The 27772-nt window shown below is 35.5% G+C and overlaps 2 protein-coding genes across 10 annotated transcripts; one reads left to right on the plus strand and one right to left on the minus strand.

Moving 5' to 3' along the window:
- The first annotated feature begins 1187 nt into the window (after positions 1–1187).
- LOC100778622 (TOM1-like protein 6) lies at positions 1188–6644 on the plus strand. 3 transcript variants are annotated; one of them, XM_003551546.5, is made up of 9 exons: positions 1188–1671; positions 2207–2285; positions 2426–2524; positions 3323–3436; positions 3908–4071; positions 4191–4272; positions 4359–4444; positions 4559–4846; positions 5294–6644. In XM_003551546.5, exons 1-9 carry the CDS (start codon positions 1550–1552, stop codon positions 6480–6482), a joined length of 2223 nt encoding a protein of 740 aa, XP_003551594.1. In that variant the 5' UTR covers positions 1188–1549; the 3' UTR covers positions 6483–6644. The 3 variants fall into 3 exon arrangements, with proteins under 3 accessions (XP_003551594.1, XP_040867647.1, XP_040867648.1); XM_041011713.1 differs by having other exon boundaries at positions 1212–1671; positions 4359–4846; XM_041011714.1 differs by lacking the exons at positions 1188–1671; positions 2207–2285 and having other exon boundaries at positions 2421–2524; positions 3327–3436.
- A 2370-nt stretch (positions 6645–9014) lies between these two features.
- On the minus strand, positions 9015–23645 carry LOC100779159 (regulatory-associated protein of TOR 1). Of its 7 annotated transcripts, none has more exons than XM_041011717.1 (24): positions 23038–23175; positions 21967–22015; positions 21689–21791; positions 20068–20150; positions 19827–19985; positions 18805–18921; positions 18527–18684; positions 17745–17899; positions 17468–17612; positions 17301–17379; positions 17027–17128; positions 16282–16365; positions 16066–16176; positions 14825–15178; positions 14538–14724; positions 13402–13992; positions 12915–13244; positions 12710–12824; positions 12167–12291; positions 11936–12081; positions 11688–11789; positions 10314–10399; positions 9986–10070; positions 9015–9865 (listed from the first exon to the last, which is right to left on the minus strand). In XM_041011717.1, the coding sequence occupies exons 3-24, from the start codon at positions 21789–21791 to the stop codon at positions 9527–9529; spliced, it is 3756 nt and encodes a 1251-aa protein (XP_040867651.1). In that variant the 5' UTR covers positions 21967–22015; positions 23038–23175; the 3' UTR covers positions 9015–9526. The 7 variants fall into 7 exon arrangements, 6 of the variants coding, with proteins under 6 accessions (XP_040867651.1, XP_006602693.1, XP_040867649.1 ...); XM_006602630.3 differs by having other exon boundaries at positions 21935–22015; XM_041011715.1 differs by lacking the exon at positions 21967–22015 and having other exon boundaries at positions 14697–14724; positions 23038–23644.
- Positions 23646–27772: the final 4127 nt, after the last annotated feature.

Genomic DNA, 27772 nt, shown 5'->3' on the forward strand with positions numbered 1-27772 from the left:
TTTAAACAAAAAAAACATAAAATAAAATAATAATTTTAATTTAATTATAAAATAACATAAATAATATTAAAAAAATTATTATATGACTATATTTTAAAAAAATTAGACTCCATTTAACGGCAAGGCTAGTCTGGTCGCATCTCTGAATAGAGTGCAGGGTCGGCCTGGGTTAAGCTCAATGCATAACACGTTTTATATTGATGTTTTAAAATAGAATATCTATCTAACCAGAAAAATCTAGCATACTGAAATTCTTATTTCATAAATTAGTTATATTTTTAAGAAAAAATAGTTTTTTGAAAAATAGTTAAATAAAATAAGATTTTGATATCTAAACACTTTGCTTGTTATTTTTTTTAAAATGCTTGTCTTTTAATTAAAAAACCACTGTTAAATCACAGAGCAATAAAGTTTACCCTCTTAATAATAAAGTGTCTGGTAACCAAGGACACTGTATAAGGAATTAAGGATCAAATGTTTACGTGCAAATTATAGAAAAAGTTAAAAAAAAATATTGTATTTTAATAAAAAAATATTTTTAATTCCTTAAGTGTCACAACACTTGTCTTTAATAAATTGGTTAAAATAAAATAATTTCATGTTAATTGATTTAGTATCATTTTATTTAAACTTATTTATTAAAGTAAAACTTATTTCAATAAAATAAATAATTTTTTATTTTTTAATATATTTGTTTGAACTATTTTTACTTAAAAAGTAATAATTCTCTATTCATCTTAAGAAACAAATTTTATCTTCTTCTTAAAAAAATACTTATATAAAAACTTTTATTTAAAGTACTTTTAATTAAAAATATTTTTATTCTAATACTATTAAATACAGCTATAAAATATCAACGAATTTAATGATAAATTTAATTCATCGAATCATGCTTGAAAAATCTGAATAATTGAATACAATATCCGGTTCAGATTTTGAAATCATTATTTACAAGTCAAAGAATTTGGATGGGTGACACCATGATGAACAATATTCAGCGGAAAAGGATATCCAAAATCAAATTTGCTTTTCGCCATGACGTGGCACGTGGCAGCGCGTGGGTTACAAATACCTAGAACAGCGAGTGCGTCGTATCACACCGCACAAAACTCGCACCCCTTTCAACACAAAAAAAATAAAAATAAAAAAATAAAAATAAACGAAACAGAGAGAGAAAAAGAGGAAAATTACGCACTTTCCGGGAAAAAATTTTTGTTGCGAGAAAATAATGGAAAAGAGGAAATTCCCCGATTCCCCTTTTTAGCTCAGAGAGAGAAATAAACAAAAATAAATAAACAATATTCTATTTGGGAAAACCAGCGACGACTTTTAGGATTATTATTTTTTTGATTGTTCGTTCCATTCACGAATTGCGTTAGGGTTTCGTAATTTTGCACCCTTCCGAACAATCGTTGGGGTGCTTTTTCGATCAAATTTCGTAGAAAGTTTTCATCTTTTTCGTTTCGGAGTTTTGGGAAGTTGAATTGAGAATCGATTTTGGTGTTCCTTTGAAGAAGGTTGAGAAAGAGAGAGAGAGTAGGGGGAAAATATGATGGCTGCTTCTTCTTCTTCAGCTACTGTCGCAGTGGAGAAGGCGACCAGCGACCTTCTTATGGGCCCTGATTGGACCATGAACATCGAAATTTGTGATTCCATCAATTCTAATCATTGGTAATCTTCAACTGCAAGAAAAGGAGAAACATAGAGATATTAGATAGCATATCAATTTCGATACTATATTTTGTTTTATTTTATTTTTTGAGGGGTTGACTTTGATCAACCGCCACATGGTTATGATGTTTGTGCTTTTGAATGTTGATGTTTCATTTAATGGTTGTTGGTTCTGTTATCAGATAAAATTTGGGGGCTAAAGTAGTTGATTTTAGTTTTTTTTTTTTAGTTTTTGTTTTTGTGATGAAACGGATAAGGTGATTGTATTATTTGGAAAATAGTGGAAACTGGTTGTTCTTTTTAGCTGATTATGCTAATTTCATTCCATTTTTTTTTTAAATTCTGATGATTTTCAATTTTCTCATGCATAACTGTTGGTCTTAAAACTGAACAATAATTCAGTCTAAACTTCCTCTCAGAAAAACCAGGGTCCATGGATGATTGTACAAACTAGTGTGTCAAGTTGCTTCTTTCTTGTTTTTCTGGACACTTTTTTACTGAATCTTTGATCAATACCACATGCTTAATTTCTCAGGCAGCCAAAAGATGTGGTAAAAGCTGTGAAGAAGAGATTACAACATAGGAGCTCTAGAGTTCAATTACTTGCTCTCACGGTACTTCGTTGGCACTGGTTTTTGGTCTTACCTTTCTATATTCAGCTCAAGTTGTTTGTGGCTGTGTCCTCCTGGAGTGCTTAACTTTCAAATTCATTTGTTTGGAACTTGATTTGTGGTTTCTGGTTGTCTACCCCCAGCTTCTGGAGACAATGGTAAAGAACTGTGGTGATTATGTGCACTTTCAAATTGCTGAGAGGAACATACTGGAGGAGATGATCAAAATCGTAAGGAAGAAGGTAGGGTGGTTTTAGTTGGAAATTTAAGACGTGTTTCTGATTTAATTTGTGTATTAGTTGCTTGCAAGAAATTGTTGTTGCATTTTTCATGGAATTTTTTTGTTTATATTAATAAAATTATAAACTCAAGCCTCGTAAGAAATAAAGAAAATATTTAGATGATGTTGTTAATCAAGAATTCAAGATTCATACTATTGACTGTCATGTGCACTTGCAATCCTTTGATGGTGTGGAAATCATTGTTGTTTCTCTCTACTGAATTGGCATGCTAGGGACTATTATGGGAAGTGGTTAGAATCAAAGTTCAATGCAAACATCAAGATTTAATCTACTTTATTATGACATCTCATGGTGTAATTGTTTTAACTTCACTTTGCCTGATTAAGTTTAAATCCAAATCAAGTCCAGAGGCTACTGCTGTACATCATTACTGACCTGTTCTAGTGACCAGTGGAGATTTCCCTTAGTCTATGATCCTAGGTTAGATAGGTTACTGGATCACGGACTCAAAACTATCTGTATGTTAAATGTCTATGGGTGGTATTCCTATGTCAATAAAACGTTGTAATGTTGAGTTGAACAATTATAGAACCCATCCATATATTGATAGTTAAATACAAGGATTTTTTTTATTGGTACAAGTCACCTGGCTTTTACCTATTAAAACAAACTTAAAATTTACCTATTAAAATATAGATGGGCTCTATATCTGTTAAATTACTACTATTTTCAGCAAACTACTTTTTTCTTGTATAATTTGTCTCATCTAACGTGAAATACATGTGACGAATGATTTAGGCAGATATGCAAGTGAGGGATAAAATTTTGATATTGCTGGACTCTTGGCAAGAGGCATTTGGGGGACCAGGTGGTAAACATCCTCAGTACTATTGGGCATATGAGGAGTTAAAGGTAAGTATACTGCTGTCTACTCAACAAGATTATCCATCTCTATATTGATAGTTGCATGTGCAAAGTGGGATGCTGGATTTTCAAAATTATATACACGACATTTGTGGATATTCTGTAAATGGATAGGACAAAACTATAGCATTTATCCAAATTTGTACTTTCTAACTAAGTTCAACAGCGCAAAATAATTCATATTAATGCTTTGCATAAAAATATCATTGTTCCAATTCATTAGCGACAAATGGATGAGTTTTAAGGTTCACATACTTTTTTCCATCAAAACCTCAGTGTGGAGAATATTCCTCCTGAGTCCCAACAAAATCCAACCATCATGCAGTTTGTTGCAAATTTACATTTTAAGTACAGGATAGAAGATTGCATTGATATCTGTTAACCATATTCACATGTGAGTTAATATTCAATGACCATGAGACCGTATCATAATATTGTGTTGGATTATATAAATGGCAGCGATCTGGAGTAGTTTTCCCAAAGCGTTCACCAGATGCAGCTCCAATATTTACTCCTCCTCCTACCCATCCAAATTTAAGAAATATGCAAGCTGGATATGGGATGCCAAGCAATTCATCAAAAACACTTGATGAAACCATGGCAACAGAGATAGAAAGTCTAAGGTGATACTCTGCCTTTTCTTTTTCCTGCTCACCCTTGTTTCCTCTGCTGTCCTTTGTGTCTCAGAACTTCTGTGTGCTACCAAATTTGTATTATATCTAACTTATCTTGAAATACTTAGTTTGTCAAGCTTGGAGTCCATGCGTCACGTTTTGGACCTTTTGAGTGACATGTTACAAGCTGTGAATCCCGGTGATCATGCAGTAAGTTAAACTGTACTGCTTGGCTTTCTTGAATCCTCCGTGCTACTAAGTAAAATAATTAAATGTTTGGTTTTTATGCTTTGTAGGCTGTAAAAGACGAAGTTATTATTGATCTTGTTGACCGCTGTCGCACAAACCAGAAAAAATTGATGCAGATGCTAACAACTACTGGGTTAGTTCCACTCAGCTATTCCATCTGGCACACACCCAAATGTACTTGTGTGTTACCTTGTGAAGGCTATCCACTGATATGTGGAATGATCTTATTGTCTTGGTTTTGTCGTAGGGATGAGGAGCTTCTTGGACGAGGCCTCGAATTAAATGATAGTATTCAAAGTTTGCTTGCAAGGCATGATGCAATTGCTTCTGGTACTCCGTTTTCAATTCAAGGAGCAAGTTCCAGTACTGTGTCAACTGAAGTTCACTCTAGTGTTGATCAATCCACTGTAAAGAGCTCCAGCCCTGGAGAGTCTTCTTCAACACCTAAAGCTAGCCCTTCAGCCATAGTCTTTTCTGAATCCAAGAGCCAGAGTGATGAAGAGGAAGAAGATGAATTTGCGCAGTTAGCTCGGAGGTCACTTAGAACTGATACTATATCTAAAATTGATATTTCGGTGCTCATGGTTATTCAAACATGTTTTTATTTTCAATATTTTTTTGCTTATGACATTAGTAAGAATAACTTATCTAAAAATAAACTAGTTTAGAATGTCTGTTTAGATCTATGTATGCATAAACATGCATGGATAAGCATGGCCAAGCGAATTATCTACCCTTTGTTTCTTGAAGATGAAATCATTGCATTAAGCATCTTTTTTCATTTTTATACTTACACTCGTATGTTATTTCATTCTATCCTATATTTTCAAGCATAATTCTTTATTATTAGCCCATAATTTTTTTATCATAGAATTTCTTGTAAAATTTGTATATCAACATGTATTGCAGATCATGCGTAATGAAAATTTTCTATTATGCCAACAATTTTTTATTCAGTAAGAACTCTTTACAACTATTGCAGGCATTCTAAGGCACAATCAGTGACTTCAAAAGATGCTACAACTGGATCCAGTGAAACTTCAGGGTCAATGAAAAGTGGCAGCACAGCTCCACATGTGCCAAACCCCTCAACCTCAGTCCCATCCAATGCCTTAGTTCTTTCCAACCCACCTGAACCAGTTAGTACCACAAAGGATCAGGACATTATTGACTTACTCAGTATCACTTTGTCAATGTCACCATCTCCACAGACAAGTTATGCACCACCTCCACAGACAAGTTATGCACCACCTCCACAGACAACATATGCACCTTCAGCATCTAGCCAAGGCATGCATCAGACACCTGCTCCATCCAGAACAGAAGGGTTTTCTTATGCTTCCCAAACATATCCGGGAAACTTGTCATACAACAGTTATGTTGTTCCTTGGGCTCAATCTCAATCGAAGTCGGATCTTCAAACCCAGCCTCAGCAACAGACATATCAATCCCAATCCCAACCCCCAACCCCAACCTCAACTCGACAATTACATCCGCATTATGAATCTGAACAAGCTCATCATCATCAACCGACCCAACAGGTAAGGTCCCAGCCCCAGTCCGAACAATTGCAATCACAACCCCTGCCACAATCCCCACGTGTATTGCAACAACCTCAAAATCCTCAATATAGCCCTCCTCAACAACAATCACAACCTCAATATAGCCCTCCTCAACAACATATGCAACCTCATAATGAACCGCAACCACTACAGTATCAGCCCCAGCACCAAACGCTGCAATCTCAGCCTCAGCCCCAACCCGGACACATTCAACAACCTCAACCGCAGCCACAATTTCAGAATCAACATTTTCAATACCCTGCAAGATATCCTCCCCCACCATGGGCCGCTACACCTGGATATGCCAACTATCAAAACCACTCACCTGCTACAAACATGATCTCAGCTCCTCCAGCCAACACTGCGACATCTTATTCATCTGCACCCGGGGTTAGGCCCGTGCAACACAATAACTCATTCCATTCCAGAGGTACTGGTGGAACTCCTGCAAGTGCAACTGGACAAAAGCCTTTTGTTCCGTCGTACAGGTTATTTGAAGATTTGAACGTTTTTGGAAACACGGATGGAAGGGTAAAGATGACCAGTAGTGGCTCGTCATCCAGCTTGTCAGGGTCAATGGGACCTGGTATGGTTGGGGGGCGTAAGTGAAGGGCTTTTATTCATGTGTAAAAAGATGTGTTGATATACTGTGTATAAAATGGGACCAGCAGTATTGTTAACTTCTCATTTGCAGGTTATGTAAGTTCTTTAGATTTGATACAAGTGACTCCTCCCTATTTTATGAGTAGATCATAAAGTCATTTCTTATTAGTTTGAGTGTTACCTCAAACGAGACTATGAACATTCTTTGATGCAAGTTTAGTTTGTGGTAGTTGTTCTCTGTGATGCTCATTGATCGTTAACCACGATAAATGGCACGTAAAATGCATACACTAGTCAAATGTCATTAATTATTTTGAAGGCATACATAACCTAGTAAGATAGCCAGTCAAATCACATGAGATGTAGTTAATATAAACAAATCCATACAGATTGACAGGTCTGATGCGAATTTTTAACAAGACAGACACATTACTTCTTTGTTTGGACGAAGGATTTAAAAATTTTTAGAAAATTTAAATATACAACATTTTAATTTTCTTGATTTAAATTTTTTTTATTTTATAAATATTTTGTTTGATGAGACAATTTAATTTCTTTATTTTAATTTTCTTGTTTGGATAAAGTAATTTAATTTTAATGAAATTCAAATTTTTATTATTAAATATTTATTTAAAAATTAAAATTTTAATATTGAATGAAAATAAATGAGTCATTTTTAAATAATTAAATATTTAAAATAAATTTAATGCTATATAATATTTAATAATCAATTTTTTAATATTTAATAATTAAATAATCAAAATAATTTTTTAGATCTCATTACAAAAATAAAAAACTATAGCCACAGTACAATTTTACAAATCTTTTTTTTTTTTTAAATCCATCCTTATTATATTAATATATAGTAATCGCTTTACTTTTCTAATAAGATCATCTACGAACAACAATGTCATTGCCACCGCCACATCCCGCTTCCGAAACGACATCGTCGAACTCCACCACCCTGCAACTAACACCACCGCTAAATCCTATGGAAATATCTCTCGCGGTTCGGTGACACGGCCCCAACCACTTGTTCTGCATGAACCGGTTCTTCCTCCACGGTAGAACCGGAAGCCCCCTACTCCTAAAACACCTCCTCGCGGCGTCGTGCGTAGTCGAAACGGTGTGTTTCATCTCCTCCGTGCCCCCGACGAACACGCCGGGGATGGCGGCCAGCGCCTTCGAGAACCGCCGCATGGCGCGCAATCTTGAACTGCGCTCGGAAGTTGAGGTCCACGAACCTGGAATCAAAGAGCAGAGAGAGAGGGAGGTGGTAGCAAAGAGAGAGAGAGAGCGCAATGGAGATTGGCGAGTACGAGTACCGTGCCGAGAGTGAGGAGAGAGAGCGCTACAGGAGAGTGAAGAATTTTATTTTCTTTATTTAGTGAGAATTTGAAATTCTCTCAAATTAGTATATTCAAATGCTTTATAAAAATGATAGCATTTTAATTACTTTCAAAATATTCCATCCAAACATATTAAATTATTGGAAGGCAATTTAATATCTCTGTTGTAACAATTTGTTGATTTACGCATGTCGAAACTTTTATTTATCTTACATACTCTTGTTTTGGTATCATGAGCATGCTTCCTAGCGTAATCATGAAGAGAAGCGGCAGTTATGACTTGAAACTAATGACTCCTTACGTTACCGAAGATATTTGGGGATTAATATTCAGTGTCAATCCTTCAAAGAGTTTTCTTTCTCTAGTGACGAGATAATGATTCTTGAATAATAATTTTATTGCCTGTTACGCAGGAAGAAATGTATATGATGCTAAACACTTTTTTTATAAGCTAAACAATTTAATGATATAAAGAATGCTTGAGATGAGCACAGGGGTGCCCAAAACAAGACTGATTACAATGCATACAGCTACATACGATGTTAAAGTTAAACACTTTAAAATTCAACATTTAAATAAAAACTCCGAAGTTAAACATACACCACCTTTTTTGTTTTTTAGCTCAATTGTCTTAACAGAGTAAGTTATTACAAATTCTCTAACATCATATTTAATTCATACGAAAAAAAAGAAAAAGCATACACTACCTTTAAATGAAACTGAAATAATTAATCCGTACTTTTTTGGATCGAGCCATCTAACTTAAAATCCTACTGACTTCAAAAATCGTATTTTAATTTTCCCGTATGACTTTTTACAATAAAGGGGCAGTGAAGTTGAGTAAATTTCAAACTCATTCAGTCACTTTGGATACCAGATACACAGGAGACCTTTAACATCGTACAAAAGACAACCCCTTGTGCTAGGTAAAGTATAGATCAAAACTCCAGACTTCCTATTCCAGAATAGGATACTCTTCCAGAAAGTTGATTCAGGAATAGGGGTGTCTGCGTGAGGGGCATTTTCGTCTATTCGAGTCTTTCTGGAGGTGCAGGAAGCAAAAATACGGGTGCAGGAAGTAAAAGCTAAATTTAACCCTTGTTATCGTTATTGTACGAAAAAAAGACTACGCAGACCGTAGCAAAGCCCATTAAAACTATACCTTTAGATTGAGACAGAAATTCCACACTTAGACAAACTTGAATATATAATTACACGTTGGTTAAAAACAAGGGTCCCCCGATTCAACAGAAACTACAATCATGAGTGACATGGCCCATTTTCAGGAGCCAATCACCCATATTTGTCAGCAAACTAGCTTATGTATTCTGACTAAAAAATTTACAAATCAAGGGCGGGAATAGCACGCAAAACAGGAATGAAAAATAATTATGGAGAAAATGATATTTACACACATTTACGAATTTTCACATTATTTGCCGAAGCCTCCAAAATCAATAGGCATGACTTTCTTCCTGTCGAGTGCAACCCTCTAAGCATGGAGGCTAATGAATATCTTGCATACACTATCAGCAGAATGTACCCTACCAATATTTTCAGATGTATTCACAGCGGAGAGGGATTAAAGCATCATCACAGGATTATCCAACTACAAGAAATATGCATGATAATCCTGAGAGATGTTTGATGCACTCTTCTGAGCTGGAGAAAACCGATGAAATCATTGGAAAAAATGTGGATTCATCTTGCTTGAGTGTTGTCATCAGCATAAATACAAACGCATGCATCTGCAGCACCAGCAGCAAGTAATACTTGGTATGGATGGAAATTGAGGCAGCTTACAGAACCAATTTTCTGGGCCATTAGGGTAGGATAGTATTTAATGGTGCCTAGTTGATCACCCTCCAGACTAAAGACCTTAATGAATTGTTTCGCTGAACCACTGGCAATAATTGGAGCATGTCTATGTACCGCTAAAGCTGTGAGTGAACCCCTATGAGCTTCAATAGTAAGATACGCACTGCTATGATTTCTTATATCAAGAAATTGGATATCCCCAGCCTGGGAAGCGCTAACAATCTAAAGAAAACCAACAATGAGACATAATTGCATCGTCCATTTCAAATCAAATTCATAGACATAAGAATTTCAAGTCACTGAAGGAAAAAAAATATGAAATCAGCAAGATGCTCTTTTTACCTTTCCTTGGTCTAATCCAGGCTGAAAGCCAATCCCCACAACCTTTTCTACTCTTTGTGTATGAGGCCTTAATCCACAGACGAGCCTAAGAAGCTTCGTTGTCATTAGCGATTACAGAGATATTGAAAGTTAAGAGACATAAAACTTAAGATACTAGCATTTATCGAGGAAGAAAGTCTAAATTCAAATTTAGATGCATGCAGAAACCATGTCAAAACATATAGGTAATAAACAACAATGTTGCTCGACTCAATCACATAATAAAGGTGAACCAATAACCATGTTCTTATTTGCATCACAACAGAAGAAATTCATCAGAGGTGCTTACATATCAGGTGTTCTGACATCATAAAGTCGAACAGAACCATCCACGAAACCAGCTGCAAATTGTCCCCCATGAACTTGTGATGCTGCCTGAAACATGACAGCACACCAATATTATTAGGTTACAGATTGAATAAAATAATACTGAAAGCAAATCCCACCAAAATTGTTCAAAGATATGCTAGCACACAACCAAGCAACACTTAGTTATCTGAGTTGAAAGCTCAGAGATCCTTAAGTCCCTTCTAAAAGCTTAAACAACAAAAAAATGAAAATAGTTAATACACTATATGAAAGTGTACCAAAATGATCTCCTAAGTTTCATAGTTCTTCAAAGAAAATTGTAATCCATACTATCTTCCATAAATCTTCAAAGGGCATTTTTTAAGAGGAATTATTGGTATGAGAAGGCAACCTTACTCATAATATCCAAAATTGGCATGAGCTAAGCATGAAAATAGGGACAGGCAGAATTATACTCTTGAGCATAGTTAATAGCATGCTATCGCAGTGCTGCAGAGTGGCTCTGGACCACTATAGAAGTCAATTTTTCGGAGCAGTTTTAGTTCATGGCTACAATCACACTATTGCAGCCTTCCGCACGCAATAGTGGTTGTACAATGACAGGATAAGGAAACCCAGTTTTGCCCTTCTAACAGTATTGTTTAGGGATTTATTTTTGGTGGCAAAATGGAAATATTGCCCCCCTTTCAGAGCTAAATGAAAAACCCTAGTTTTTTCCTTGTTTTCCCATCATCATGCAACACTCTTCTGGGTACGGACTAATTACACCAACCCTTTTTCCAGCAGTATTTCCAGCCAGACCATGTCAGTTTCTGGCAATCTTGCTGACCTCCAAAGCTCTATATTCTGTTCTCTATTATACTCATTCCACAATATGGAACAGGTCTTTCATGTTTCATCTTTCTGCCGTGTTGTTCTTCAATGACTTTCAATCATTAAAATATCAATATTAATCATGAATATCATTTATAATTTTATACAGGTATGTTTACTATAAATTATTTGATGTCTATGTCAAAACCTTAGAATAGTCAAACTCCCACTAGCCATTATAGCGGATTTTGGGGGCAGCCACTGCAACACAAACAGGTAGGAAGCTTGAAGCCCAAGGGGGGGGGGGGGGGGGGGGGGGGTAACATTTTCTTTCACAGTAATAGGCCATTCATCATTATTACAAAAAAGAAGGCTTTACAAAACATTGTCAGTTAAAAGCTCTATATGTAATTGGCATGTCAAACCTCAAACAATATTTGGCTCAAATGTCTTGAAAAACAGCTTAGTTGTCATGCCAAAATAACTAAACCAATCATAAGAATTACCAACACAAACCACATCATGCAAAGATGAGGCTTACCAACACTGAGACACTGCAATCTGATGATGAAGATTTAGAATTAACAAGCTGCTCTTTATCAACATCCCATAGCATAATAGATGATATCTCACCCGATGCATACTGGTATATGTATAAATGTAACAAGGAACACAATAAGAAAATCATTAACATCACAATATGAGGAAACAATTAGTGTCTATTTTAGGACATTGGGGTAGAGGGAGATATCCCACATTCCCAAGAATAATCAAAGAACAACCACATACCAGATAGCCACATTGTTGTTGCCAATCAACAACTGCATTCAGACTCCTCACACCAGGTTTATGACCATGAATTGAAGAGAATGCAGTGACAAGTTTTTGTTTACCCTTAAGAGTATAGTCCTTCCAAATCCGAATGTTTCCATCAGCTGCATCATAAGAGTCGCTAATATTAAATACTCTTACAATAATTCGAGAATAAAATGAATAATATTAAACAGTAGAGAAAAGTACATGAAGCAGCAAGAAGCAAGCTATCATCAAGCTCATTTACAAGGCAGAGCTTAGAAATTCCTTTGTCGGGAAAATCATGATTATCAAAACTGTTAAGCAGTGTAGCCTCCTCATGGTTCCATATCCTGTGGAAAACTCCAAAGAACATTAGCTAACAAAATTCCAAATTGGGCAATACAAAGACTAACAGCAACAACATTCATCAAGACCAGAAAAATATTTTGACTTGGTCAAAACAGAGAATTCATTTTATATAAACATGGTTGTCTATAAATTTATGCTGAAAATTATGGTCAATTAATTGTCAGTCAATAAAACTAACAAATGTCATCATTAGTGCCAAGTACTATCAATCCTGAATACAAACATGATTGGAAATTTATAACTTCTAACTATTCGCAACAGATGGCCTTAAAGGCCTGTAAAGTAATTGTCATAACATTCTCTAAACACAAAAAGCACCATCAACCTTTGTCTAAAGCCATGCCCAGCTTTTTAACAGTCACAATTTAAGTAATAATACTATTGATTAACTTCAAATACCTGATACGTTCATTCTCATCTGCAGCTATCACTATAGGAGAGAAAGGTTGCAGCAATGCTGTTTGTGTACCCTTTATGTCCCATTTAGCAATTGGATTTATTAGCCTGCTAACAGCTGACAGAATAAAATAACATGTTGTCAACCAGATATCTGTAAAGAACATGCTTAATTAAATATTAAAAAAACAAAAACCAAAATACAAACCAGAGTGCTGGCATTTGCCTATGTGCTCCAATGCAAATTTTTCCCTCTCTTCTCTTCTGGCTGATGCCTCTTCGCTATCATCTGCAGCAGTTAAAAGTGGTTTGGAAAAGTGCCCACAACTCCAACTATATATAGTTGATTGTGGAAGAAAGCTTCGATCTGAAGTCCCAGAAGCTCCACCAGAACCTAAGAGTGGATCAGCTAATCCTGAGTCAGGAGAATCCATCAGGTGGGGCCTAAACTCCAATGAACAAACTCTACGCATTCGAGTTATATAACTTGGGCGAGGAGGACTGACTGGAGGAGTTCTGAAGGTCAGTGGCAAGTGTCCTGCCAGAGCAACAAGCAATAATAAACAGAAAAGCCAACAACAAAGCAGCAGGAATTATCACAGATAAAATTGATGTTAAGAGAAAAACTTTACCAAATTGCATTGGAAATTATCCCACAAGATTAACCATTAAGTAAAATGGAAAGGGAGATCTACCTCCATTCATATCAAACCAAGAAGATGAACGAGCCAGTGGAGAAGCTGTAGATTCAGCAGTCCGAACACCACTAAACTTCAATGGTTTTGCAACCACTTGTTCAATACCTATTATGGACAGTACCCGGCGACCAAGATTTGCAATGCGTGGAGAAGGATCCTTTGCTAAAGTACACATAGCAAGTACACATTGCGAATACAATGCATTGTCCAAGGGCTTTGGTCCAGTGTGGTTAACCACTCCATTGCTGAAACCATCATTCAGAATTCCTGAATCAGAATGATGAGATGAATCATCAGACAATGGGGATCCATGCATGATTCCTGAACCAGCGAGAGGACTGCTTGAAGACACGCGGCCATCTCGAATCACTGGAGAATTGTCATTTCCAACCCTAATAGGACCAATTTGAGGAGAAACGATACTTCCATAAGGCATGTGTTGGTTCTGTTTAGCATATCCACCAACCGAACCTTTTATATTAGCCAATGAAGGTAAGGAATTAATCAAAGAATTAGCTTGAGGCTTCCAATATGCAGCAGCAATAGATTTCAGGTGCTTGTTGTGGCCAAAAGCAAATCGTGCTAGAGCTGACAGTTGGAAAAAAAAAAGAAGTCAGAAAGATGTCTCAGATCCATCTCACCCTAAAGTTTACCAACCCTCATATTATATAGACATTAGGTAGTCTTGGACTACAAACCAATTAGCAGTCATTATTAACAAATTAGGAGATAACAAACATAAACACAAAAAATAAAAAATAAAGATTTTAGAAGCAAGTTTAATCATTTTTCATGTTGAAGTTTTCTTTCTTATATTTGCAACAATTATTTTATCCAAAGGTTTTTCCACTTGTTCTAGGTTCAGAAACAACCAGCCATTAGGAATTTGTTTGCAGTTGATTAAGAATTTGCAGGGATGATATCTATTAAAAAAAAATAACCTACAATCTGAGTCAATCCCATTTTATCATAATCATACGAACATAAAATCTATTCACAGAACATTCAAAATAAAAATATAAATTAGATGCTTAATCACCTACCCACTGCTACCTCTGCCCTCACCAATGAACATAAAATCTATTCACAGAACATTCAAAATAAAAATATAAATTAGATGCTTAATCACCTACCCACTGCTACCTCTGCCCTCACCAATGGACTACCATCTGAAGCAACACCTAACATACTCTTAACTATACTAACTTCAGCCCTAAACTTATCATCATCATCACATTCTTCATCTCCACCAACACTTCTACATGAATCAAATCCCACATCAAGAATGGTACCTAGTGCAAAAACAGCAGAAGCCCTAACCTGTGAAACAATAAATTACATGATTAAAATTATTTGATTAGTACACCAAAATTATAATCATCTGGCAACTGGAAATAGAGCCAACAAGTAGGGCATAAACCTCTGGCTGGGGTTCAGACAGTAGAGGAGCAAATATAGTAGTGGCATCTTCCTGCAAACCAATTGTTTGTGCCTCTGAAAAGTCTTCCCACAATTTCCCCAAACACAGGCAAAGCCACTGAAGGAAAAGGGGTTCAGTTTGTGAATCATTAGGACATGAACTCTGAAGATGCTTTAAGCAGACATGAATCAAACCAGCTTCAATACAAGCTTCTTGGCCTCGTCTATGACCATCCACAATCACAGCCAAAACAAAAGCAGCCATTGCGCGTTGCTCTGGATATGCTTCCATGCTGTCAAGAAACTTAATAAAATAGATATGACCACCATCCTTCACTAGATCAACCTGACATGACTACAACCCAGAAATGGAACATCATCATTGTCCGACACAGTAGACACGCAACATGCAGAGTTTCAAGATCAAATTTTAGTAGAAAATAATAAAGGTCGTAAGAATTTAAGAGCAAACAATAGAAACTTATGTAATATTCACAATTATTCAGCAGTTAATTAAGTTTTGGATTTGATTACATAGTTCGTGTTTTTTATTAACTTAGGAATTTCATAAATAGCATCACCAACAGCCAATTGAATGTTTCATTCAAAAAAGTATAATAGGATTGCATATATAAAGATCTTTTAGTAGGATATTAAATAATTGAGGGATAGCATATTGGCCCAGCCTATGTTAGGATGGAGAGAAAGAAAACAGGAAGGAAAGATATGTATTGAAATTTGAAGAAATGTATTGCTTGATTGAAGAGAAAAATAGGGAGGAAAGAAAGTTCATGAAAAAGAACTTCAAAAATCAAAATCTTTCCAAGTTTTCCCTCCATTTAAAATTGTCTCTCCTCCCTTATTTTCTTTCCTCTCCTCTGATCCAAACAAAGGGCAAATGCTTCTTTCTCTTTTTTTCTTATTTTCTACTCTACCCCATATTTTTTCTACCTTTCTTGGCATGTCCAGCACCTTGCAACACAGCATGTTTCTATACTGCAATAACTACAAGTCAAAGCAACCTTAACTGACAATTTCAATATGATTTAATGCATGCTTGGTCAAGATTAATTTTTGAGAAATAACCAAATATTTTCAAAAAACGTCTTAGGAAGCTAACAAAAATAAACAATTATTTCTCTAAAATAAGCTAAACCAAACATGCATTTAGCCATTTACATTTTAAGCAAAACCGGTGTAATTTACATTATCTTAAGACAAATTATTCTACTCCAAAAGTACCTTATCAAGTGCAAGAATCTTTGTCCATATGAATACAAGGATCTGTCGTAGTTCTGGTGTTGTTGTTTGTAACAGCTTTAGAACATATGGGAATATTCCAACAGATAATGCCTACATATAAAAAAACTTAGTATCAAGTTATCATACCATAAACCTTTTATAAATAAATAGGTATAACAATTGCAACAAAAGTTGATGAATTGAGAGAAAAATTACCAGATCTACAGCCCATGGCCCCATATCAAGGAACCTTCCAAGGAGTACTAAAGCCCGAAACCGATGGCATTGACTATGTAAAACCTAAAATAGGAACAATGCTACTTATCAATGCATGCAAAAAATATCAACAACTGAAACAATTTTCCCATAAATAAATATACATATAGTGAAAATAGGAAAATCTAATGAGTCAAAATTGCATAAGCAAAGGTTAAAAGGTCATATTGCAAATGAGATTATACAACACAATTGATCGCCATACATCCAAGAGTACAATTTCTGAACCTATACAGAATCAAGAAAAAACAAGATAATTGCAAGTCAAACAAATTGCAAGAAAGTCCCTGAAATAAATGAATAAATAATTGAGACAATAATGGACCACAACACACTTTGAGAGAAACATTTTAGTACAGTCCATGTACTGTAGGATGAATGAACAAATCAGAAATGCCCTTGCCATTACAACTAGATATAGCTAGCCACATTGCCAAGAGAGTAGATGCTCGCAACAAATACATCATTTTGACAAATTCCATCATAAGGATGAGAATGAACACCAACTAAATTGAAACAATTTCAGCTAAGAAAACATAATTCAATCTTGCCCACCAAAAACCTAATTAAGGAACAGAACCTGACAGCTGATTTCATAAAAATCATGTAACCTACCACCTAACAAGAGTATTATGAGCCAACAAAATGGCTCAAATGGTAACAAAGACCAAGACAAGGATCGCACCTGAAGAACTATAGGCAACTGCTCTGGTGGTTTCTTATGTTCAGAACCATGGTCAAGCCATACCTCAAATGCTGTCAACTGCTCGGTGAAAAATGTACTACGCTGAAAGAACAACCACATACTTCTTCAGGTAAGCTCAAAACTTATAAAATATTCCTTAGTATTACTATTATTCCTTGCCAAACCAGAATACCTTAGCCAATTTTTATTATTTAATATTCAATTTCAGAAAGAACTTTACATCAGAGTTATTACAAAAAAATAATCCAGACACCTGAAATTCAGAATTAGGATCCTCAACTAAAGATGGAAGTTGAGAGAGGCAGAGCTCAGCAGCCATGTCCCATGCATCCCTGCAGTGCGGATAAAAACATAAACTGTTGACAAAAGTTGGCAACACGTTTAGAAAAAAATTATCATAACAATAATCACCAACAATACCACATATGATGCTGATGGGTCGGAGGTAACATTGGGTGAGAGACAGGAGAACAATTTGCAGATCGCATGATTCGCTCAGCAAGTAGAAAATTTCGAAACAGACTTGCAACAAGCAAATCCTGTCTGAACAGTCTCTGAAAAAGATCTGCAGAACAAAATAATGATCAATGTAAGACAAAAAAAATACCAAAATTGCATGCTGAATCACTGGAGATGCTAAAAAAATACCATGTTAATTTAGCAAGTCAGCAGAAGGATAGGGAGAGTTGAGACCTACCATGAGGAAGAACATTCCAGGCAATCGTATCAGTTACTGCTGTAAAGATCCAATTCAATTCACCCAGAAGTGTCTTTCGGTCATTTGGACGGCCAGGGATCTTGTCTATAAGTGAATTAACAAGTGATTCACGAAGTAATGAACGAGTACAAAACCTAGAGAAAAATTACATCACAAAATTTAATAGCCATTTTACTATGAGATATACACTAATCAGTTATCACCACTTAAAAGTTCAGGATTTATAGAAAATGAAGACAGTTAAGTTAGTAATGCAAATGTAGGTGTCGAGCATAAAATCAATTTCATAGTAAAAAACATATTTATCACAGGTCTTTTTCTATCACTACTGCAGTTGACATAAAAAAGTTACAGCAAAAATATGATCACTTAACAAACAAAAATACCCCCAAGGAGAAAACTGTATCATAAAAAATGTCAATGATTAAGAATTACGATGTATACAACCAGCCATGATCAAAAGCTATTAGATAAGAGTAGTTAACTAAAGGTTCAATATGGGAAACTTGTAATAAGGTAAAAGATTGGGTGGGTAAACTAAAACCACTCACGTTACAAAAGTGCACATGATTTAAAGACCATGCACAATGCTTTAGAAATCGATGCACAATGCTTTAGAAATCGATGCACAATGCTTTAGAAATCCATGCACAATGCTATTATGTTTAAAAAAATAAGGTAATGCTAAACCTTTATGAGTGTTTAACATATTAAACATTCTGAACAGGATAAAGTAAGGAGGAATTAATGAGAGGCTTCACCATCGCAATGCCATCTTTATAGGTGTGGTAAGGCAAGATGTAAACACATCAGCTGGGAATTCTGCACTCTGAGGCAAAGTCTCATGTGCTTCACATGCTGCAAGCAGAATGCAATCCCTTTGGGACACAGAGGAGTTGGAAGGACTCCATTCATGAAGCTTATCAATAACAAGTCCAGTAACAAATTTGGCATCCAAATTACAAAAAAGACAAAGTCAGTAACAATACATTTGCAGTTTTATTATATGGTATTTAATAACATGGTTTTGAGTGGATACCTCAATGAAGAAATTCACAATCATCCCAGCCGCAGAGCAATCAATGACGTAAATTGATGGGGTCTTCAGCCAGGAATCAAGTTCACTGATAGGTAAGGGAATATACTGTGTATAACTCTGAACATGATATGATGAAGAATGAGAATAAGAATGTCATGAAGCTATTTTCATCATGATATTGTAAATGAGGGCATTATACTCAATTGGAACCCATATCTAGTAGCCAGAGATAAGCTAATCAGGCTTCTCTGATAAATAAAGATTTAGTTTCAGTTTAGTTTTTAACTTTTTATTAGTTACTAACTTATTTCTATAACTATTATAAAGGGAATAACCCCATTTGATGTCATATTTCTTCTGGATGTTTTTACCCTCAACTATTATAAACCACTACAACATTTTATTTTAACTTCAAAAACAATTACATCTTTCAAAACAAGTTACACCCAACTACATATATAAATAACTTCCAAGTTCAGGCACAATGTTCCTTTTTTGCACTAGTCATAGTAAAGTCAGGAGCACAAATATTTGCCCTATCCAGCATAATAATTATTGGCAACTCTAGTTCTCATTAATGGAACAATCTGCCCCAACTTTTTACTGTTATTTCCTGGTCCTCCTTATGATTATTAAATTTAATATCCCCCTCCCCATCTCTATTGCACTTATTGAAGAAAATCTGAGCAAAATAAGAGGCATAACAAGTAAAATAATTAAAATACATTATATGCATTGTGCTTGGACTAAATTGCTTTCTTACCCATTTTTGCTCATACTTTGGCCACCCCATTTTCCTTCTATTCTTGGATTTGAGTTTGACCTACTTTCATAATCACTCATTTTCCATTCTCCCAGTTTCATCTTTTACACATGTTTTCTAATGAACACAGCACATTTTTGGGAATCTATACACACACACTTCTTTGTCAACTAGTACTACATTGCCAGGATGAAAAGAACAACAATTGATTTATCAAATAACTACCTCTCATCAAGAACTAAAAAGAATGAACATCGACCTTATTGAAGACCCAAATTTCACCATTAGCAGTTGGTTTTGGCACACCATGCCCATTGTAATGGAATAAAACTCTTTCCGACTTTGCATATTTACGACAAGTAGTACAAAGCTTCTTCACCTCATCCACTGTCGGATCAAGTTGACATTTATAGCGGGCCTGTAAACATGCCAACAAGGTTAACAAAAAATCAATTTCAAAGTTAATACGAGGATAAAGTTAGCTGCTGAAACATTCCCACCTTTGGTTGCCATCTTTCATACTGACTGCTCAAAGTTTTTCCAATTGACTCCAATGCCTTTTGTGGTGCCATAGAAAAAGGATCTGCAGTATTGAAAAAGGTAAGCATAAAAAACTGTTTGCACCGTAACCATGGTTGCAGGCATATACAGTTTTGATAGATCACAAAAATTCTACTTAATCAATTTAGCTACATTTTTCATTAACAAAGGCCCAATTAACTCTAAATAATTAGGCCAGGGATCAAAAAGATAATGATTGAAAAAAACGTTGAATACAACAAGTGTGAATAAAAGACTCCAACCATAAGAAATAAATGCAACACAGCACACTATGCATTTTACTCCCAGAACACGCATTTAGAATCACTAAGGATTGACCAGCGATATGAACTTGTGAAAACAAATAGTAAATAACAAAAATTAAGCATTTAATATTATTAAGAAACACAAAGCTATTTCCAAACATTAATAAAACAAAAAAAGTGGAGAGAAAAAAAAAACTCAAATCCAGGAAGCAACTTGAGTGTACAACCACAAAGGTTCTAGTTATTAATCAATTTAGCTACATTTTTCTCTAACAAAGCCGCAATTAAATTTAAACAATTAGGCCTGGGATCAAAAAGTTAATAACTGAAGAAAAAGTTGAATACAAGTATACAACAAGTATGAATCAAAGAGTCCAACCATAAGAAATAAATGCAACATGCACACTATGCGTTTTACTACCAGAAAACGCATTTAGAATCACTTAGGATTGATCAGCAATATAAGTGTGCAAAAACAAATAGTTAAATAAAAATAAGCATTTAATACTATCAAGAAACCCAAAGCTATTTGCAAACATGAATAGAGCCAAAAAGTGCAAAACGTGCCAAATCCAGGAAGCAACTTTAGTGTACAATCACAAAGATTCTACTTAATCAATTCAGCTACATTTTTCATGGACAAAGCTGCAATTAACTCTCAATAATTACGCCGGGAATCAAAAAGTTAATGATTGAAGAAAAAGTTGAATACGACAAGTATGAATCAAAGAGTCCAACCATAAGAAATAAATGCAACACAGCACACTATGTGTTTTACAGCCAGAAAACACATTTACAATGACTTGGGATTGATCAGCAATATGAACATGTAAAAACTCATAAATAAATAAAAATATGCATTTAATACTATGAAGAAACCCAAAGCTCTTTCCAAACATCAATAGAGCCAAAAACTGCAAAAAATCTCAAATCCAGGAAGCAACTTGAGTGAAAAATCACAAAGATTCTACTTAATCAATTTAGATACATTTTTCACTAACAAAGCCACAATTAACTCTAAATAATTATGCAGGGGATCAAAAGTTAATGACTGAAGAAAAAGCTGAATACAACAAGTATGAATCAAAGAGTCCAACCATAAGAAATAAATGCAGAACAGCACACTATGCGTTTTACTCCCAGAAAACGCATTTACAAACACCAAATATTGATAAGCAAAATGAAGCATGAACGTCTAAAAAGCTAATAACAAAAAATAAGCATTTAATACTATTAAGAAACGCAAAGTTCTTGAGAGTACAAACTACAGAAATAAAAAAGATTAAAATAAATGAGATTAAAGGTAACAAGAGACCTATCCAGCACTCCATTCTGGCACAAGGGGATATCTTTATTACATCTGGAGGATCGACACTAATGTTTAAACATAATACTAGAGCTACACATCCAGTCTTCATCTGCACCACAAAGTTAAGAGTTAAAATAGAGCATACTTCTTACCAAAGATATAACATATAAGCATCTTAAAGAAACAATCATTAGAACATTTTAGAGGGAAAAACAGACACTTATGAAAAAAAAATGTGAAATGCCAGTATACGTTCATGTTTGGAACTTTCATGCTACCAACACCTTCAGAACATTAACTGTCAATCAGCTGCTTATGTTGAAGAAGCCAAAACTGCAAACACAAAATTTCCAGTTGATATAATCAGACTAGGTGGGAGTGGCTTGCTTATTTCACATTTTTAATGATGGTTAGAATTTAAACCAATGCTTCTAACACAAAGCATATATACTTATTTTTACGAGACCAAAATCTACCTCCGTCAGGTGTCACAACCAATTTCCACCATGCTGCCAATGTGACAAGCTAGCAACCTCCAATTAATGTAAACAAGCCACTTCCTAATGCAAGCTACCAGGATTTACACAAGTCATATTATCCTAAAGAAGCAAATGTAAGCAATTTTTTCCCCACCTCCATTGAGAAATCACTTATTCAATCAAGTCAAATTTCAGGATAATTTATCCATTTATACATCTGGTTCTTTAGCCAAGTAAGAATTCCACAAACACGAAGGTTAAAATTAATGGAAGGAATTTCCCCAATGTTCGCTGCCATCTTATCATTATTTGAATTGATCAAGACCCACTAAAACATAAAATTCACTCTAAATAAATAATAAATAGTAAAGCGAGAAGTTGCGTTAAAACACACGGATATCCCAGAACACGCTCTAACTCACTCGATCTTTGCATCAACCATTACCACTAGCATTCCACTCGTCACACTTCAGAGGATCCAAATCCATCTTCACAAACTTAATGTTTAACAGGTCAAACATTTCACATCCTCAACAAGTCCTTAATAACATCACATACGCAAAGACAATCCACCTCTTTCTTCCTTCTACATTGAATGCTTGAGAAAATGGGATTTTCAGGTTTACGATGTTTCCAACGGATTTCCAAACACACCCGAAGCCATTCAGTCGCCACTGCATTTATCTAAACGCCCTCTTTTTCTACAATTTCCATATTCCTATCACGCAGAACACGTGACACTGGATTCACAGTCCCACACACGACAACGCAAATCGCAAATCACCGATTCGTGAAAACAAAATGCAGATAACAAAAACAAGGTTAACAAATAACAACCGAATCGATTTTTTTTGGCAGAGTGATTGAAGTCCTTACTCTGTCCTTAGGCCGCCACTTGGAGACGAGGCCGCTGTCGGAGGGGCCAGCGGGGACGGCGGCCTCGAAGGCGTCGTGGCGGAGCTCGCAGAGGAAAACGGTGTGGGGAAGGTAGGCCATGCTGGTGGCGGCATTACCGGCATAGTTGCCGCTGCTGCTGCTGGAGATGGCAGCTTCGGAGTCACGGCGGTGCGCAAAATCGGCGTCGTCGTTGCTACTGCTGTTGTTAACAGCGGCGACGGCGGCGGAGGTGGTGGAATCGTCGAGGTGGCTGTGGATGGAGGGAACGACAAGAACGGTGGATTGGGATAAGTGAGAGGCCATCAAATCTCCCAATGCCATCCAAATCAGAAACCCTCCTCAGTGGTGATCGTACATGGAATAATAATAGGGGGGAGGGAGGGTATTGACGACCGAACCCTAGGTTTTCGCAGAGTGAGGGATATGAAGGTGATGGTGATGATGATGATGATGGTTATGGTGTTGGCATTGATGATGGTAGGGATGGTGATGATGATGAAGGGGGGCGCATAGAACAGTGGCGGCAGGCACTGTCTCTACCTGAAGGGAAAACGGAAACGAGTGATACGAAATTGCGATTTTGTGAAGCGAAACGAGAAAAATAAAATAAAATAAAAATACGGGGAAATTAATATTTAATATTGATAATATTATATGTATTCAATGTATAATAAACTTTTCCCTTTTGGCACGGGAATAAAATTAAATTCAAATTGAAATTCTGCTTTTTTTCGGAGTATATTGCAATGTTTTATTACATAATAAAGACTAATTACTGATGTGGCTTAGGAATAATCTTTTTCAAATGAAAAATGGCGGTGATAATTGTCCGATTTTAGTATCAACTAATCAAATATTACTGTTAACTCCAAAATTAATTATTATAAAAATTAATAAATATATATTATAATTATGTGATAGTGTAAAATTACTTTCAACTATCATACATAAGCTATTTTTGTATAGTTATAACTTGTTTTTATTTTTACTTTCACTTTATAAATTTCATAAATAAGGAAACATGCAAAGAAGAGATATTTTAACACGCATGTATTTTATCCTATCCTACAATTTGTATTACATCATAAAGCTATGTTTAGATTGGAGGTTGAAGGTAAAATGGAGTAGGATGAAGTGGGAGAAGAACTTTTTCTTGTTATTTGATTTATAAAAATGAGGATGAAACATAATGAAAAGGTATAGGTCACGATTTGGTTAATCCTCCATTTAACCTAACTTTTCTTCCTTATCAATTTGGAGTCATATTTTGCTTGTGAAAGAATTAAACGCTATTGTGAAATGCACAAATAATCAAGAAAAATTGATCAATAAAGCTCTTCAAAATTACCTCACTAAGTTGTTGCTTGAAATTGTCGCATACCAAATCTCACCCTTGTGCATTTTCATCTTCTTTTGTCATTTCTTCGACAATCATTATTACTCATTTGCTTATTTGTTTATTTTATTTTTATACGTTTTTTGTGTGTTTTATTACCCTAGCAATTAATAATAACATTTTGAAAATTATTCTTGTAATGTCCAAGGTCCACAAAATACCGTGGCACACTACCTGACATTCAGATGTACACATTAGCCTTCCATGCCAGCCCTGGTATAGGAGCACGGACGATGTGCCTTCAGCAGGCGAACTTTCAACTGACAAGTTATTTGTAACCTCTTATTATTTGAATATATTATCATCTCTTTATCATGTGGTAGGTAAATAATTATCTCTAAGTTACACATTATCTATAAGCCACCTTTATTTGTTGGTTGTTAGCTGGTAATTATCTACAAGGGTTGTTACGTCAACATAAAAGCACATATCAACAAAGACTTGTAGTTCCTTCTTCACACTATAAGTATCAAGTTCTCTCGTACTCTTTTTACACACATTCTCACTTATTCTCCTAACTCACGTACTTACTTGAGCGTCGAAGTCCTTTGTTTTACAGGTCCCCCTTTTTGTCCTCTTAACAAAGGCTACTCCCAATCCGACGTGTGAAGTTAAGGAGCTCACCTTAGCCACATCCACCTTGGCATGTGACAGCTCTAGATTTTGGTAAGTACATTTGGTGCCCACTGTGAGGTTGTGGTAAAACATACCCCGCAGTCTCTCTCTTTCTCATCCATGATTAGCACACGGTCTAGCCTCATACGTGAGACCCCTTTCAAAGGCTCTAATCCTTCTTCAACACCTATGATGGATACTGATACTCTCCAACAACTCCATAACTGCATTGTGGAGATGGAGCGATGCCATGAGGAAGAGCTCGAAAAGCTAAAGGTTGACCACGATCAACTCGAGGCTCATGTGAAACGCCCTTAGTGCAACGAGCACTTTGCTTACACATTATCTAAGCGCACTCAAGGGGAATCACACCCCCGAAGCATAATCAACACTCAAGAAGGTCCAAGTCTCTCCCACATACACCGTCCTGCAAGGCAGACTACTCGTCAACACCTCTTTGTCGACCGAATCATGGAAGTTGACATACCGCTAGGTTGGAAACTAGTCAACCTAGAGCGGTATGATGGGACCATTGATATTTTTTCCTTACCCAAGCAAATATATACACCAATGATGATGCAATCTTGTGTCGTGTCTTCCCAAAGAGACGATAGTGACTTAGTACAATGGACTTCCTCCAAGGTCCTTCGACACTCTTGTTGAGCGTTTTCAATGCGTAATATGCAATCAACCAGTCACACCATATGACATTGCCGCAGTGGCTAATCTACGACAAGCAGATGATGAATCTCTTCGAAAATTCATGGACAGGTTTGGACGCATTGTTGTCCAGATCTGCAACCTTAACCCAGAGGTAGCATTACACTCCATGTTCCTTGCTCTAAGGCCTAGTAAGTTTGCAAGCAGTCTGTGCAAAAAAAAAAAAACCCTAATAGCATGGATGAGTTGCGCAAATGAGCCAAAGGCTACATCTAGATGGAGGAGATGTCCAAGTTCAGGAATAAGGTCCAACAAGCCGAACAAAAGCGCGACAAGCAAGATTGACTCACACAAGTTAAACAAGAGGCATAAGCCAGACAAGCACCAGCCTTTCCCAAAAGGGTTCAAGTACGAGCATTACACACCCTTGATAGTCAATCACACTACAATCCTAAGGAGGGTTTCAACTTCAAGGGGTGCAACGACTTTGAGGCATATGGTTACATTCTTCCAAATCAACTATCTAAAACCACACTTTTGGTTAATTATTAGTAATTATTAATCACTATTAGTTAATATATTGCAATGTTTTATCACAAAATGACTAATGTCGTTTAGGGATAATCCTTTTAAATTGAAAATGCTCCTAATTGTAGCATTAGCATTTATTATATTATCAATTTTTACAATGCCACTCAATTAAATATTATTGTTAGTATGACTCTTAAACTAATAATTATTATGAAAGTCAATAAATATACGTTGTGATTAGACAATAGTGTAAAGTTATTTTCAACTATCATAAATATTCCAAAATTTATTTCCATGTAGGTTTTGTGATTGAGATTTGTAAATTCTAAATATAGAGGCTTTGTGTGTGTTTCATTTTATTATAGGGTTTGATTTTACAAGCACAAAAAAATGAGTAGGTCATTTTCCATGAGCAATGTTTACATGAAATCACAAACATCACACTAAAAGGGAAGGATCGAATAGTGTGTTAGATAAAATGTAAAACTTTTTCAAAATAAATGATGTTTTCACAAAAGAGTTTGAATAAGTAGGTGAAAGCAAGTTACTCATGTGTCACCGAATAGTTTCAAAAACAATTTAATTTTGATAAGACAATGTTTTGTGACTATCTTCCAATTTTATATAAAAAGATTTCACCAAGGTTTTTCAAAAGCAGGCTTGTGAATCCAAGTGTGTAGAAATATCCTCAAGAGAATATAAGTTAAATAACAAAGAGCAAAGTAGAAACACTTTTTTTATATTGGTGCTTTTAATCCAAGTTACGTACATTTCTCTTTTACAACCTCTAAAGGGTTTCACTAATTAAACTAATTACAAACAATTATTCTGACCTGTTACTCTGACTACAACAAATATTTTCTAGGTCACTTCTGAAACACTCTTAGCCCCCTAAGTTTAAGAACACTTAAGTATTGTTTAACAATAAGTCATTCCTGACTTTCACAAACAACAAAGATTTGAATGAATACAACGATTCAAATCTCTCAGAGAATATTACAACACACAATCGTGTTACATAAAATAATTTTGCAACGCAAAAAATAACAAATTTAAGCTTGTGTAGGCTTTTTGTCCAACATATTTCTTGTGATGAGCACTTGAAAGAATGTGATAGCTTGTAGTAATTTTCCGTGTTTCACTCTTAGGCTTGAGGGTCTTTATATAGGCTTTAGAAAAATATTGTTGTGCAATTTAGGCCTTCCTCAAAAAAATTTGTTATCAATAACTTGTCTTTTTTGCCATGTGATAGCTTGTTGAGGAAAGATAGTGAACAACAATGCATTGTGTTTGCGACTCTCTGCTTCATTACCTGTACAATCTAATTCTTGTCATTGTGATATCCTTCCTCTTTGTCTCTGCCTTTGTCCACTTGAAGTTTGAATGTTTAATAATTCAAATAAGGAGAGACAATATGAAATCAGAAAAATACAAATAAGAATATTTGTTCCATGCTAGCTAACAAGAACTAAATATACCAATGGACGTTACTTTGCTTAGTATAAAATACTT

This window comes from Glycine max, chromosome 18 (assembly GCF_000004515.6).
Source record: "Glycine max cultivar Williams 82 chromosome 18, Glycine_max_v4.0, whole genome shotgun sequence".
Taxonomy (NCBI): domain Eukaryota; kingdom Viridiplantae; phylum Streptophyta; class Magnoliopsida; order Fabales; family Fabaceae; genus Glycine; species Glycine max.